The sequence below is a fragment of the Toxorhynchites rutilus genome, chromosome 1 (genome assembly GCF_029784135.1).
Source record: "Toxorhynchites rutilus septentrionalis strain SRP chromosome 1, ASM2978413v1, whole genome shotgun sequence".
NCBI classification, from domain to species: Eukaryota; Metazoa; Arthropoda; class Insecta; order Diptera; family Culicidae; genus Toxorhynchites; species Toxorhynchites rutilus.
This window is the reverse complement of record NC_073744.1, coordinates 19,624,056-19,639,550: the sequence shown is the minus strand read 5'-3', so window position 1 is coordinate 19,639,550 and position 15,495 is coordinate 19,624,056. Positions and strand designations below refer to the sequence as shown.

Here is a 15,495-nt window from a genome sequence, read left to right as displayed (position 1 = left end):
GACGTAGTCCTACGTCAAAAAAAAAACGAAGAAACTTACCGGTACTCCTATTTGCACGGTATCGATTTCAGCATTTGGAAGCCTCTCGTTTAGTTATTTTGATGTTCGGTGTAGTCTAAAACCCGACAAATCGAATAAATTTTCAGTTGGTCACGAGTCCAGGGTTGGGACTCCTCTTTTAGCGAAGCTTTGTTACCCCCGCTCTCGTCTCTGAAACTGTTTATCAAGATGGGTGGTGCGGACATAATTTGGCAGGTCCAGTGAGGAGAACTTTTCGGCATAATCGGCATTTATTGGGCCAGTCGAAGGTCTTTCTGTTGTTGGAATGTTGTCATCGTCGGGCAAAGTCAAATACGGAGGTTGGTCTCCCACACGGGAGTGGCGCTTAACCCATCCGCTTACCTGCGTAAACCCTCCGGTAGCGACGAATTCGCGCGCTTCCCCGGCGTCGCGGGTTACACTATCTTAGATTCATTATACATCAAGAAGGAAAAAACAATTTAAGCTTTCGTAGAGTTTTTATTTCGTCCATCTTTATTCTGGTGTACACAGCCACAAACGAATTTTGCGTCATTTTTTTACACTTTCCGTGTTCGACGCAATAGTTTCTTTTATTTCCCTTCTTTAGTTCTCAAACATATGTTCCGATTAGGTAAAAAGCGAGGATTGTAATAAGTTAATTTGTTTTTTTTATCCGCATTTATGACTAAAAAATAATTGAAATATTAATACAAAATACGGTTCGTTTCAAATGATTAATAAAATGTATTAATTTTCACCAAGGAATGCTTCGCTGAAAGAATGTTAAAATACATTATTAGTCGTCGTCTCTCGCTCGAATCTGGATTGTTAGGCGCTTCAATTGTTAGTAAAATGGTGTGAATCGCATCAGTGTTCCCTCTAGAATCGCTTCGTTTTCGTCTGGGTCGGTTTCGGTTTGTTGTGCAGCATCGTGGCACACTTCGGAATGTGTCGATCGGCGGCGGATTTGTTGAAGCGACGCGAACAATGTGGGCACTGGATGTAGTCCGGATTCTCGGACGGCGGAGGGGGCGGCAGGTCCGACAGTTTGCCACCCTTCGCCAGATGCGCTTGCATTTCCTTAGCCGCTCGAATCGCCTGGATAAACTCCTCGTGCTTTCGACGCCAGTCACTTTTGCGGGTCGCATCGGTAGAGGACTGCGCTGCGGCGATGGACTTCCTCGCACCCGGGGTGCCCTTTTTCTTCATGACGTACTTTTCGGCATCTGTTCCCGCGACCCGATGTTTGGTGGCGTCGAAAACTTTCCGCTTTTTGGTCTTTGTTTTCTTGCAGATCTCCCGATGTTTGGCAATGCGGTCGTCGGCGAAACTGCGTCCGCACATGTCGCACTTGGAGAGTCCATCTGGAACGGGACTATCTCGGACGGAACCCGCTGAGGCTGCTGGAGACGCCGGAGATGGCTTCCTGGTGGCGCTGGCCGTCGTAGATTTGACCGTTGATGGTCGAGACATCGTAGACTGAAATGGTAAGCAAATGTATAGCTTTTGGAGAACGAATTGGTGTTTGGCGGCGTGGATTACATTAGCGGAACTGGTTTGCAGGCTGCGTGCTTTCGTCGGTGACGGATTAGCTGATTTTGGCTTGATTTCAGACGATGGCGCTGCGGAAGTCTTACGGGGTGTCGTTTTCACTGCGTTACTTGTCTTCACACTGGGCGTCGATGGCGTTCTGCCGGGAACCGGCTTCAGTTTGAGGCTATTCACGTTCTGGGGACCGCTGCTGAGTTTGCGAGCTGTTGGGAGCCTGCGGGTTGCGCTCGGTACAATTGTTGGCGAGTGTCCTATCGGCAGATCGTCATCGAAGGAAATTGTATCTTCGAGGGGGGGTGAAGGATAATGGAGCCGGAAGAGCGTTTTATTTTCAATATTTAAATAGATTTTTCTTGTAACAAACATAGGGGATCGTCATAACAGCAAAACAAATTCCAATATCGGATGAAGGGTACGCCATATTACATGAATCTTCCGCATTGGTTTCGTTTGCGTGTCAATTTATCGGAAGGGTTCGAAACGATAATTTGATTTGACGGCAGAAGGAATGGAGTGAAAAATGTGTTCTTTCGGAGCGCGCGCTCGACACAGAAAGGACACAAGCATAATGCAATGCTGCAGTGAGGGGTAGATTGATATTCGATTGAAATCGATTTGGAATGGGGATGAGGGAGAGGGGATATAGCAGAGACATAACAGAGCTACGTGACATGTTCAATTACCTGGAAACTTCTCGTCTTCTAGAAGGTTCTCGTTGTCGTCGAATGTGGCATTTTGGGGTATCTGTAAGGGGAAGGGAACAATCGTTAGTCGGTAAGCTCAATGCACCAAACCAACTGAGTTTTTAATTTGTATCGTGGTTATTTCTAAACAAATATTTCAAATAACATTTGATAATGGATAAAGTCTTGTATTTATCTCACGAATCAAAGCGCTCGTTGCATTGGAACGCTTAAATCCGACAAAAAAAAAAGAAAAAACAAAAGAAATGCTGTAACTTTGTGAAAAATCAACGCATGAAGATGGGATGTACCTCATTTTGAACGCATTTTTATATGAGTGTGTGTAGGTGTAGTTGACAAACATGTCGGGAAGAAATAAAAAAATCTATTTCTCTTTGTTTTTTCAAACTTTTGTTTTAGGCTAACACAATTTTTTGCTAATCAACTTAATATCAATTAACTCTATCAACCAGCTTTCATTTCGTTTCTAGAACGTTCATATAGGACCTTTCTAAACAGAGATATTTCTGTTTGAATGAAAAATTACCCCTTCGTCTTTAATGATCAATAATTCGATTAATAATGATCTCACCGCAAACCGAAGAGTTGTTTTGAAAATTCGAATAATATTCAGTACAAGGCTAATTTGCTTACAAAAATATTTGAATTTCTTGCATCGATTTCAAAAAAGTGCCAAAAACATTTTTTATGGAGTTTTAAAAAGTCTTCTGTAGTTTTGCAAATATTGCGATAATTTCTAATGTCATTTCTAATGGTTTTCAATGAACATTGCCTCAATAAAAATTAACGCAGAAAAGAATATCTTGTATTTTCATTTGTTAACACATTTTTAAAGTGTATTTGAACTTATCGAAAATATAGGAGTGTGTTATCTCACCTGAAAATCCACAAAGATCAATTTCGTTAGTGCAAACATCGAATGGACTGACAACGCTTATCAATATGTAAATGTAAAACATATGGAAATATGTATGGGTAACATCTGGCATCTACTGGCAGAGACGAATAGAACAATATAAAGCCAGCTCAAATTGGACCATACCTTCCTTGGGTATTGCACTTACCGACACATTTGGCGATCCATTTTTATTTATATGGATACACTCTGGATACTGCAATATTCTTTCGAATTCCAGGACCAGAATTTTACACCTTGTTCAATCGGTAGATTGATACTTCAAAATATGTTTTTCCATGTTCAATTCTCAGATTGGCTTATCGTCTTATAATCGTCTCATAATTATTTTTGACTAAAACTAAGACCAGTTCTAAATTAAAGACGGCATATCGAAAATGAACCACGAACTGGCGCAACTCTACGGCGAACCCAGCATCCAGAAAGTCGCCAAGGCTGGACGAGTGCGATGTGCAGGGCATGTTGCAAGATCACCGGACAGCAGCCCTGCAAAGATGGTGTTCGCAGCGAATCCGGTAGGAACAAGATGGAGAGGAGCCCAGCGAGCGAGGTGGTTGGATCATGTGGAGCAGGACTTGGCAAGAATCGGTGCAGCCGGGAGTTGGAGAACTGCAGCTATGAATCGAGTGCATTGGTGGAACAATGTTGTGAATCAGATCCTATTTCTTCAAGGGCTGTAGCATCATTGTAAATCTTTATATAGTTTTTCCCACGTACGTATAACTCATCATCACGGGAGAACGGCTGATCAGATCTACGTCGTCCATATATTTTGTGAGTTAATTTTCACCCAAATTAGAATGATAGAGTACTTTGGAGAATATTTGAGATGATTGGAATAATTCGAAAAAATTGATTATGCATATCTTTATATATAAGAAGGATATTTAAATTAAAAAAGGGAAAATTCGAAAATAAGAGGTACGCATATGTATGTTACGCTGTGAAAAATCATCATTTAGATCAATTTTACAGATCTGAACGATAACATACAAACTCTATTCGTTATTTTCACCAACCAAAACATTATCTGGTAAAACAACGTTTGCCGGGTCAGCTAGTAAATAAAAATATATATCGAAAATCAAGTTCCAAGATTGCTTGGAGAATCGGACCATTTGCTGCCAATATGTGGAACAGTATCGTTGATTTCCTGTAGCATTAGGCAGGGTCATTCATCGACCGGCATACCGAAAGTGTTCCTGAATCTGATTACCACCATTACGGGAAGACCTACATCTGGTCACATTCGGTTGTACCAGTCGCATTCTCATTATCAACGTTAACATTATTCCTCTGTCGTTGACATGAATTCCTTTTCCTCATACCGGACTGTGACTTCAATCGAAAACAAGAAAAAGCCACTACTTAATTCCTACACCTTTCCCCGAATGCTTCGCCATGCGCCATTAATAAAAATCTGCTGTTAATCGGCAGAGTTTCCCCATTCGTGGAATAAGTAATCGTCTGTATTTCCTCATTATCATAATGGCATCGGATCGCATGTTCGGCTGGCTGTGGAATAATCACATTACGAGATCCTCTTATACGTGGCTCGGACTTACCTCTCCGTTTTCGTCCTCCTGCTGTTGGTAGCGCTGCTGCATCGCGAGCCGGGCCTTGGTATTTGCTGAAATCGGCGGCACACGTGTTTTGTTATTGAGACCGACTCCCGCGGCACCCGTTCTCGTTCCGTTTCCGTTGGCAACGACATTGCCATTATTATTGCTATTGTCGATGTTGTTGTTGTTGTTGTTGTTGATGGTGTTGACGTTATTATTGCTGACGCTCACTTTGGCCTGGATGGGCTGTAGTGGATAACTTTTGTCGATGCCGGCCACCCGATGGCGCCTCTCGTCGAACATCTGCCGGACCTTGCCAGCGCCGAGGGTCGCCGAAAGGTCACCGGTACCGTTGACGGAACTGTGACTCATCGCTGTGGTCGTCGAGCTGGTCGAGGAATAGGCAGAGATGGCCGACGATCGGATTGTGCCGGTTTCACTGTGGTTCACGATGCTGGATGAGGACGTCGCGGCGGTGGCGACTTTTGTCGAGGAGACCATCTCCACCTTGCGTTGGTCCCGTTCCTGCTGCTGGCGCTGCTGAAAGCGCATCTGGAAGATTGAAATTGAAATGAGTTGTCTGATTTATAAAATTAAAATTTATATAATGAAAAGTTAAAAAAATAAGAAGATTGTGCTGTTTGCTATATTTCCGAAACAAATATGTTGGATGACACATTTCTGTAATTAATTGCGTACAGAGAAATCCTATTTCGAAATGCAAAAAATAACTCATCTTGTCAGCACATACCTTTCTAATAATGTTTTCATAACGATTGGTGAAGCTCTCGATAATTTCCGCATAATCCAAGGACTTCAGCTTCATTACGACACGCGCAGTCTTTTATCGCGTTTATGGTGCAATGTTTTTCAGCCCTGCCCTTTATTATCCTTACATTTATTTTTTTTCTCTAGCCTGTTGTTTTTCAATTTTCAAAGCTGCACATAAATCCCCAACCTGCTGCACTGCACTCACGCGACTCAAAATGTCTGCTCGACCGGAAGATATGCTTTCACGTTATGAACCACGCTGTTTTCCTCACATTTGTCTAGGATTTGCAGTCGCAATGTGCTTGTGCATCAGCGGATTGGAATTCGAAAAAAAAACAAACTTTTTCTCCACTCCAAACACAATGGAACCACTCCGCGCGTTGTTATACATACAATTTTTCCCGAGGCGCGAGCCCGATCCTACCGGAAGGCAGGTGAAACACGAACTGATTGTTGGGTGCGCTTTTGGGATTCTCGCTTCCCGCTTTACCCGCGTTTGTGGAGATACCTCCTGAGGGGGTGGGAAACGGGAGGCAGCCAAAAAATAGTATTCAGGAACTTTTCTTTTGAGCAAAATAAATTTTGCTTTGGGGGTTTCAATCCCAATGAACTTTTGTGTTGTTGATGAGGCAGATGCAATTTTGAGTTGAAAAAATTGCAAAAATCGTATCCTTCAGTCGCCGACTGAATGATTTCAGCTAGCAGCAACTATGCAACCTTTTTATGATTCTCGTCAACAGAAGTGGGTACTATCTTTACTAGTTTTCCGTGTGCAGTTGTAAGTCGCGTGTTTAATGTTTTACCAGGGGCAGATCCTTGTAGTAGTGGCAACAAGGCTTACACGGTGTAGTAGTGTTATTAGAAGCTATTTAGAAATGCAGCTAGGATTGTTTGAATCCAACGGACTGTTGGTAAGGTGATTGGTAAATTGCATTTTCCATTTCCCTATACATTTGATGTTCAGATATGTTTGTGAGTGTTTGAGAGCGATGGTTCTGGTTGGTGGCTTGGATGAGTTTGGCATAATTTAATGGCAATCTCAATGTTTTTGTTGCATCTAATGTTTCCAGTTAACATCCGCAAGTAACCATTTTATCGTCATGAGGGATTTATCACTGTCAGGCAAAGGATTTATAAAGATGTTGTAATACGATTATTTTACATAGCTATGCATTTGTATACTATGCCTTCTTCTGTTAGATGACAACAGACAAATAGTCTTGTGTTTATGATCGGTCTCATTCAAACTATAAATTTCCATCCTTTCTTTGAAATAGTCCACCTTATTCCGCGCGGCGAATGAAGTGGGATGGCTCAAGTCACTGCATTCCCGTAAGCGAATGGCGTGACTATAGTTCGTCACTAGGTGAGATTTGAAGTCGTGTCCTCATTTGTTATCGATTCGAGTATCTAAAAGGAGCTAACAAGTAAGGTGACTTAAAGAGTAAAGTGGTAAACTTTGCAATCTTACGTCACACGCCGCGTGGAATAAAGGGGAGTATATCCCTCCAATCCGCGTTGACGGCATTGAGCTTCGTATTACGGAATGGGGGAGTAGGCATGCCAATATGGGTTTGCAGAAGGAATGAACACACTTTTAAAATAAAAAATATGAATGAAAATTATTTTTCCCAAATCAAGTTTGTACTCTATGTGAATGAAAATCACTTTTGCTTGCAAGTAGTGAAAAAATATCATGCAAACAATGTATCTAAAGATTATTTTATATTATAATACTAAGTTTTTTTTTTCCCTCCACTCACCCCCATCTCGAAGAAACTCTTATTCGAGAATCCTAGAGTTGGGCACCAATTATTTTTTGCTGAAAAAAAAATTTTTAAGATAATTTACAATTCCACAGGACAAAACAAGATATTTAGGTACGAGGTAAGCGGACAATAACATGTAAAGCAAAGATGTATGGATCCCAGTGAAAATAGTATTTCTTTTAAGGGATCCAATATAATATAAGAATATAACATAGTAAAAAAGATAAATAGAAACAACAAAAATTTGAATATAAAACATAGATTGTAGAAAATTATGAGAAAAACTGGCAAGTATACAAAAATAAGAAAGCTAAACACTGAGGTGGTTTATTGTGGTTGATCGAAATATATACTAGGAAAACTCTTATGATCGATTTTAGGTATAGCTTCAATTTATTTTTAAAAAGATCTGAACGTGTTATTGCTCGGATTTCCGGTGGCAAAGCTTTGAAACGGGACGGTCTATAAAACAAAATGCGCTGTTTTGGCGAGAATATCTGAAAATTCATAGAAAATAGTTTGAAATAGAGTCAGAACAACGTACTTCTAGTAGGTGAATAACGTAAGGAAAAAAAATTCATAAAAATTTTAGCAATTTAGGGCCGACCAATCTGATAGAGAATAGTTGGCCTCATACAAACTAATATCGTATCCAGATGTCGACACCATTCCGTCGTCAACGCGAATCCCTCTAGAAAAGCGGTACTAAACCTTTTTTTTTCTTAGGGGCCACAAACACGTGGTATGCTTCCTTTACAATGCAGGACTTTTTTCGCATACGAAATTCTCGCTCGCGATATTTTTCAATACAACTCTTTACAATAGGGCGCGATGTCGCGCGATAATCAGTCATAATCTGTCTGTCAAATCTTCATTCCTCCAATCATACTGCCAGTGACAGTTCATTATTTGTTATTTTTGTGCGCAAATCAGTTATTTTTATGAGAAAAAAATAATCGACGCCAAACTTTTATCCGATTTTTGATAGAAGTGAGAAAAAGGCGGAGAATAAATGCTTCTAGAGTACCTAGTGTATGGTGGGTCAGGGCAATTTTTCTGGAAAGACGAGAACAAGGAGTTTGGTTGAAGCTCGTTCCGTCTTTAAGTGAAACAGACCCCAAAATGTTCTATAATTTTCTTCTAATGTACCCTGCCCATTTTGCCGCACTTCTGTCTTTGGTACAATGTGGGCTACAGAAATTTTCCTAACGTGAGGCAATTTCCCCCAATGAAAGATTATGTATCACATTGAGGTAAGTATGAGTATGATTGTTTATTACCTTTGCTGTGCAGATATTTGGCGTCCGTTGATAGACCTTGTTGTTCCATTTATTCAGCGTGGCAATATCAACAATTAGTTGCATAGTATTTGAAACATGTTCTGTTATATGGAACATTTTATCAACAATAGTGTTCGACAAACCCCTAAGAAGAAACTTGGAAGAAAATCTCGGAAGAATTTGAGACTCGCTGGAATTTTCCACACTGTATTGGTACAGGTATGATGGAACTGGAATAGCACTTTTACCTTTGATCTAATAACTTTTTTTTCGCAATTTCAGGCTTTTGCAAACTCTGGATCAGAATATTTTAACCACAAAGGACATCACAGCCTAATACTTTTGGCTTTTGTTTCTGCAGATTATGAATTTGTTATAGAAACCAGACAGACATCACTCCATTTTTATATATTTATATAAATTTGAAGAATAATAAAATTATTGGAAACATCTTTGTGAATTTCAATAGATCTGAAATATTATTAAAATATGATTACAAATATGTAAGTATTATTGAAAATCTATCATTAATGAAGAATGAAAAGCGTTGACAGCATTTAAAGGATCGATAAACCATTGCACAATGGTTCAGGAGATGCATTTAAGTGGAAATTACCATTTAGAGCTTGACAGTTATTCTCTAGACAAAAACTGTCTTAGACAAAGTTGTTACTCATGATAGAGCACTCGTTTTTATGTTGTCAAAAATAGGGTGACCAAAATTGTCGATGAAATGAAAAATCTAATTTTCTTATCTTTATAGATAGAGGTAAACATAGTTCGACAATGTTGTAGCTCGAATTGTTAGAGACATCTTTGTAGAACAAAGTTTTTCTATATCTCTTGAAATAACTCTAGACTGTAGGATATTTCAGAGATAACATCGAACATATCCTTCACCTTCATACTCAAGATGTTCTTCTAGATGCTGCCTGCCGGTATCTGCTATATAAACGTTCTGACTGCAAGTTTTAAATTTACAAATCATTTTGTTGTTAGAAAAAAAAGTGTTTTCATCGTATATATTTTTCCAAATTTTAGCGAAATATGCACCACTTGCGAAAAGGTGAAGCTGAAACTAGATAATTTTGAAAAAAATATCAACGAATATTTGCCAGTTACGACCGGATCGGAAAAGTTACTCGTTAGCTCTTCCTACATCCTCTGTTTTGCACAATTATATCAATTGGTCTTCAAGTTAATTCTGGCATTTCTTCTACCAAGTCTATTAATTTTTCCTTTGAAAAGTGATACATTGAAATTAAAAACTCTGTATCTTTGCTGAAAATCTGTAATTCTGTATATACAGATTCTGCATCTGAAATTTGACGAGAAATCTGTAAAAAACAGAATATTCTGTATATTTGGCAACCCTGCCTTGGACATTGCAATGGATCGCCAGTTTGAGATTCTTAATCAATACTGGATTTGATACCATGCAACATTGATCATGTTTATTTTTAACTTAACACCTTGTCTGATTTAAATGCTACATTTGTGCCTACTCATGGTTGAAGATGGAAAACCCGAATGTGGAGTACTGTTCCCCCTCAAGGGGAAGGAAGTTAATGGTATGGAGAATTTTCCGCTGGGGAATCAATAAGCACAGAGCACAATCCATATTCACACAATAGCCTTACAAAAATGCGCCAGAGTGCAGATGTGTGCTTTCTTTTGTAATGTATGGTAGGAAAAACGATGAGAATTCAGCGAACAAATGGCGAAAAAATGTACTCCCTCCAGCATCAATCGAGATAATAGTGCCAGCCAAGTCAGCAATCGTAGAGCTGAAACTGATACGCGCAAGCCGGCGCTAGCGGGAGAAATTCTTTTCAAACTTTTCCCATCAAGCATCTTTGTTGCACATGAACTCTCGTTCCTGATAGTCATCGACATTCTTCCCTGTCGGGAGGAAAAAAAAACCAGTAGAAGAACTAAGCGTGCGCTCAGAAATCCAATCCCACTCATTGAATTGCACTTTAGGGTTGAAAACGTGTGAAAAGCTTTTCCTGAGTGCACCGAATTGCGTTCAAAATTAGTTTGCTTATTGGATTGGAAACTTTCTTCAACGGGAAGTACTTTCGCTCGGAAGTATCCTTCGAAAAACGCAATATTTCAAATAGTTTCGATGTTCAGACGTTGAAACAAGTTTTGTGTAATTGCGCAAAAAAAAAACTGATTTCGAGAGGACTCAAGATAAGATTTCACGAAGCATCTGGAGAGAATGAACCTTCTCGGAACATGTGCTGACGGACAAACATTCCTGTAATTGATCCGCATTCGAACAGAACTTCAAAACAATCCATTGCGTTGTTTTCTTCTTCATCAGTGAAAAAGTTTGACTTTCCCCAGGCGTTTGTTTTCCCGTCTCAGTTTAAATTGAACACTTTGTCGGCACCATTCGCAAGCGAACGATTTTATTGGATTTCAAAATCTCATTTGCAAGCAAATTCTGGTCCTCCCGCCGTTTGTCCTTGCGTCCGGATTTTGATGCGCTTCTTATGTTCCTGGCGCTTACAGCTTCCGGAGGTAGCTAACGCAAAAAAAAATCACAACGAAATGAGCAGTCGACTAAATTTGCTTTTATTGCATTTCCGAAGAAAAAAGATAGACGAATCTGGACCGATTTCCACTCCAATCCCATCCAAAAAAACGTGGGATGGGAAGAGTGATCGAAAAGCGGATCATATGTTTGGAAAACCAATTTGGAAATACCGAATGGGAATAGTCCAATAGCAGAAGGAGAAGATGCTCGGATTGTGGAGAATCCGTTCATCATGAGCGTTTAGCGAGGATTTATGCAGTCTATCAAGCAATCTCCGAATGCGCATTGTTGCGGAAAATTATTCGTTCACTCAAATTGACAACGAAGCGGAGTGAACGGGAGTTTTGTTTTGGGATAGAAGGCGAAAACCGAATCAAAGTCGATAGCTTTATAGCATTGTTTTATAAATGCTATAAAACAAAAACAGAGCTATTCCGTAAATTCCGTATTATCCAAAACAAACTAAGCTAAAATCAATCAATCAAAATCTAGTAAAAACTTCAAATTCATATGGCGTGGATTGAAATGTTCTTGATGATGATGATCGTTATCGGTTGAGCGTAAGGTGGGGTAAGAGTACTCGCAGTGACTCAAACTCGAATTCGTACGCCACCATAGAGATCTCTTTTCACTACCTTCGAAAGTCGAAAACAAGCATTCGAAACATTCTATTAGATAGAGTCAAAGTGTTAAATGAGAATAAAAAAGTCTGCTATCTGTTTTTAGAAAGATGCTAAAAAATTAATTGTAAGTTAGCATACATTTACTAATTTGCAATTGCCAGCAATGTTTAACTCGTAACATTTAGGTGTGTAAATTTTCTCGCAATTGACATATTCCGCAAACTTTTTTCTATTTAGCAACATGTCAAGTGGTGAAAAAAATAATAGGTGTTAGCATTCCTTAAAAAGTCTGAATTATAACCTATCATATATAATGCATATTAAAACGCCATCTCTGTGTGAGATTGCTTATATTATGAACAATGTATGGAACGATGCTATCTGTCAAAATTCATATTATTTTGACCGTGAGCGAACGTAAACTTTCATTGATCAGTATTTGAGTGGAAAAAAAAATCTTGACGTGACTTTTAATACAAATTGGTTATTGATTTACGGTTTTCTGTGGATGAAAATAGTAACTCTGTACTGGTATACAAATATTTCATAAGTTGACTTTAAGATTTTGCTTTTTGTTTACAGACGATGAGTCGTGGTAAAAACTGCAGTCTCAATGAAAGACGGCTAAAAAAACTGCAATATTAAAGTAAAACTTTTAAAGAAACAGCAAAAATCATCTAAAACTAAGTCTAGCAATGACCACCAAATACTGAAATTGGTGAAAAAAGATCATTTTCTTACATCTACGACCATCAAAAAGGCACTTGGACTGGAAGTGACAACTAGAACAATCCGGAACCGCTTGATTGCTTGTAAATACCGTGCTCGTTTTGCCAGAAAAACTCCTTTTGTATCGGAAATAAATCGTAAAAAAAAACACTGGTATTCGCTAAACATCATCTGGAGAATCTCAAACAACATGGAGCCAATTATTTCAGAAATGTGCTATGGAGTGACGAAACTAAAGTAAATTTATTCGGTGCAGATCGGGGCCCGAAATCTTCGAAGGTGAAAAATGAAAATTCTACTCTCAGTAGCTTCGCTTCGACTAGAACTGCAGTCGCCGTGAACAAAAAATGAATTGACTAGCGAGGATGAACTTATGAATACAAAGTCAGTGGTTATTCTAACTGACGCGACTAATGAATACAAATCTGCCTCTTCATTTAACTGACTTCAATTCACATTTATACCCCCCTAAGAACGAAATTGTCACCCGCGTACGCAATCTTATTTTACGTCAATATAAAGAGGAACGAAAACTTGATTTCTGATGCAAAAAAGGAACTACCCCATCAATGGACGGTTTATTGTCTACCCATCGTGAACTCAAACCAACGAACTTAGACATTTATTAAGTATGCTATAAAGGTCCTCGCTTTAGTATTAGTAAATAGCGTGCAAAATAGCACACCCACACATTGCACGCTATTTTATACGTGTGGGTAAAAATCTAGTAAAATCTAGCACACCTGTAGCGTATGTCAAACCACGTTGAACTCAAACATCGATGCATGCATACATGATACATGGGAGAGAGAGAGGAACGAACTCGTTTTGGGGGAGGTCACTTCAAAATGCAATGAAGACAATTTGACTGGGAATAATGAGATGATATAGTCGAGTCGGTAGGGGGAGATAGCGACTAAACGCCTGACTGACTGTTTAGTCGTTTTGACGGAGAAACTGCGTGAAGATGCCAAAAGCCATTTCCGACTGAATACGGATGTAGTCAGTCAGATAGTCAGCTGACTATCCTCAGTTGACTATGACTTCCCTGATGCAGATAACCGACATTATGTTAGACGTCCCAGATATAGCGAGTTCTCTCCACAATACTCGGAGAAGACCATCAAGCATGGCGTGGGTTGCATTATGGTATGGGTATGCTTTTCATGGGCCGGCGTTGGACCTTTTTTTTGGATAGAGTCTATTATAACACAGAATGAATATCTTATCTTGAATGAAGTAATGCTACCTTAAGAAGAGGAAGAAATACCATTAAAATGGAGATTCCAACAGCATAACGATCCTAAATACATCTCGAAAAACGTGAAACAATGGTTCATCGAAAAAGAAATTGACGTTTTGTACTGGCCAGCGCAGTCTCCAATAGAAAATCTTTGGAACGAGGTCAAGAGAAATATCGCGAATAAAAAATACAAAAACCGAGACGACTTGTGGAACACGATTCAAAAAACTTGGTATGCTATTCCAGTAGAAACATGCCAGAAGCGTGTCGATTCTCTGACAAGACGTTGCGAAGCTATATTGAAAAGTAATGAATTTCCGACTAAATACTAAAAGTTCACTCAATAGAGCATATCTACTATTCATTTGAAACAATAAATAGGTTTTCTTTTTAATTGACGATTCGCACCTATTTTATTTTCCACCGAAAAATGTCAATATTGCGGAGTATTTTAGTGTCTTTCTTTATCAATCCAATAATTTTGTAACTTATTGTTAAGTTACTGAAAAGTTTCCTTCGCACTTATAATTTTTCAACCACTGTAGGTATTTGCGTCATTTTTATTAGTAGTACTTAGTTGAGATTTCTATGGAGCCTTGAATGCATTTTGGAGTGGTAAGCTCTATATAATACGTGTACGCAAGTCGGAAGAAATTTCTTTGACGCAAAATCCCTCGGCCAGAACGGGAATCGAACCCGAATCCCGGACATGATAATGTGTGACGCTAAACACTCTCCTACGGGAGCAACCAAATAAAATTGCTATATATTCTAGACATTATAAATGTTAGAAAGTTGACGTCTTCGACAAAAGTTCATATATATATATAGTTCATTTTTTAAAATCTAAAACAATGTCGAATACACTATATCGCTATCTTGATTTTCAACAAAATTAACTGTATTTTTGACGTGAGACTACGCTTATAACACGAACATTTCTTAATAGATCGGAATGATGTCTGCATCAATTGAAAGGAAATATTTCTACGCATCTATCACAATGAACAAAATGTTATGTTTTATAAGATAAACATTTAAATAACTGTGAAATGTTAAGCGTTACCTAACCGCTCTAACTACCTCGTTTTGTTTGTCCCGATTTACGGCTTCTCCAACACAGACTTCAGAATCAATGTACCTAGAGGAGTCCGCTTCGCAAATCCTCAAAGACAAATTCACCAGATTTTCTAGACATTGAACTCATGATAATATTCAGTGGGAAACCTTGAACCCAAACACCCGACGTTGAGCTGCGGCAAGTTCACCACGAGCACATAATAGCTACTATATAAACTGAATTATTCATGGCCGTTGGGCTGAAATCAATAATCGTTGAATAGTGACCGAAGCACCTCGACCTATAGTGCACAGGAGGGAATCAATGTCAGTGTGTCATCCGTCATTTGTTCTCTTGAAATCCAACAATTGTGTAGTGCCAATAGCACATGCCATGAGAACCATTCCCTCGGAATAATGCAAATACGCAATCGAACACTGCACTTACATCGAAACTGCCTCCGATGGGTCCTAATCGATTGATGGCCTGCAGAAGGCTCCGACCGGTCCACGAATCGTCCAAACTGATGCTCACCGCCGGGATGGGCAGTGATGACGCGCTGTTGTGTTTCATCGCTGGAGGAATCCAGGTGTCAGCACGGGTGCATACTCGACACACTTGGACACTTGCAATCGATATTCGATAATATTTCCCGGCGCGGCGTTGCTGTTGAGGAACTAATTTGTACGGACTGTCACGCTACGCGAGAACCGACAGACTG

The 15,495-nt window shown here is 39.3% G+C and overlaps 1 protein-coding gene across 6 annotated transcripts in view; it reads right to left on the bottom strand.

Moving 5' to 3' along the window:
- Nucleotides 1-510: 510 nt before the first annotated feature.
- The window catches only part of LOC129761780 (zinc finger C2HC domain-containing protein 1C-like), a 45,795-nt gene continuing 30,810 nt past the window's right edge, over nt 511-15,495 (bottom strand). For 4 of the 6 annotated variants that reach the window (XM_055759542.1, XM_055759544.1, XM_055759545.1 and 1 more), the window contains exons 3-6: nt 4,758-5,306; nt 2,256-2,316; nt 1,564-1,856; nt 511-1,500 (exon numbers count right to left, since the gene is read on the bottom strand). In XM_055759542.1, coding sequence (XP_055615517.1) covers nt 901-1,500; nt 1,564-1,856; nt 2,256-2,316; nt 4,758-5,306 — 1,503 coding nt within the window. In that variant the 3' untranslated portion in view covers nt 511-900. Of the gene's footprint in view, nt 1,501-1,563; nt 1,857-2,255; nt 2,317-4,757; nt 5,307-5,505; nt 6,182-15,221; nt 15,378-15,495 lie in introns of those variants that run through there. The other 2 variants (XM_055759539.1, XM_055759540.1) reach the window with 2 other exon arrangements.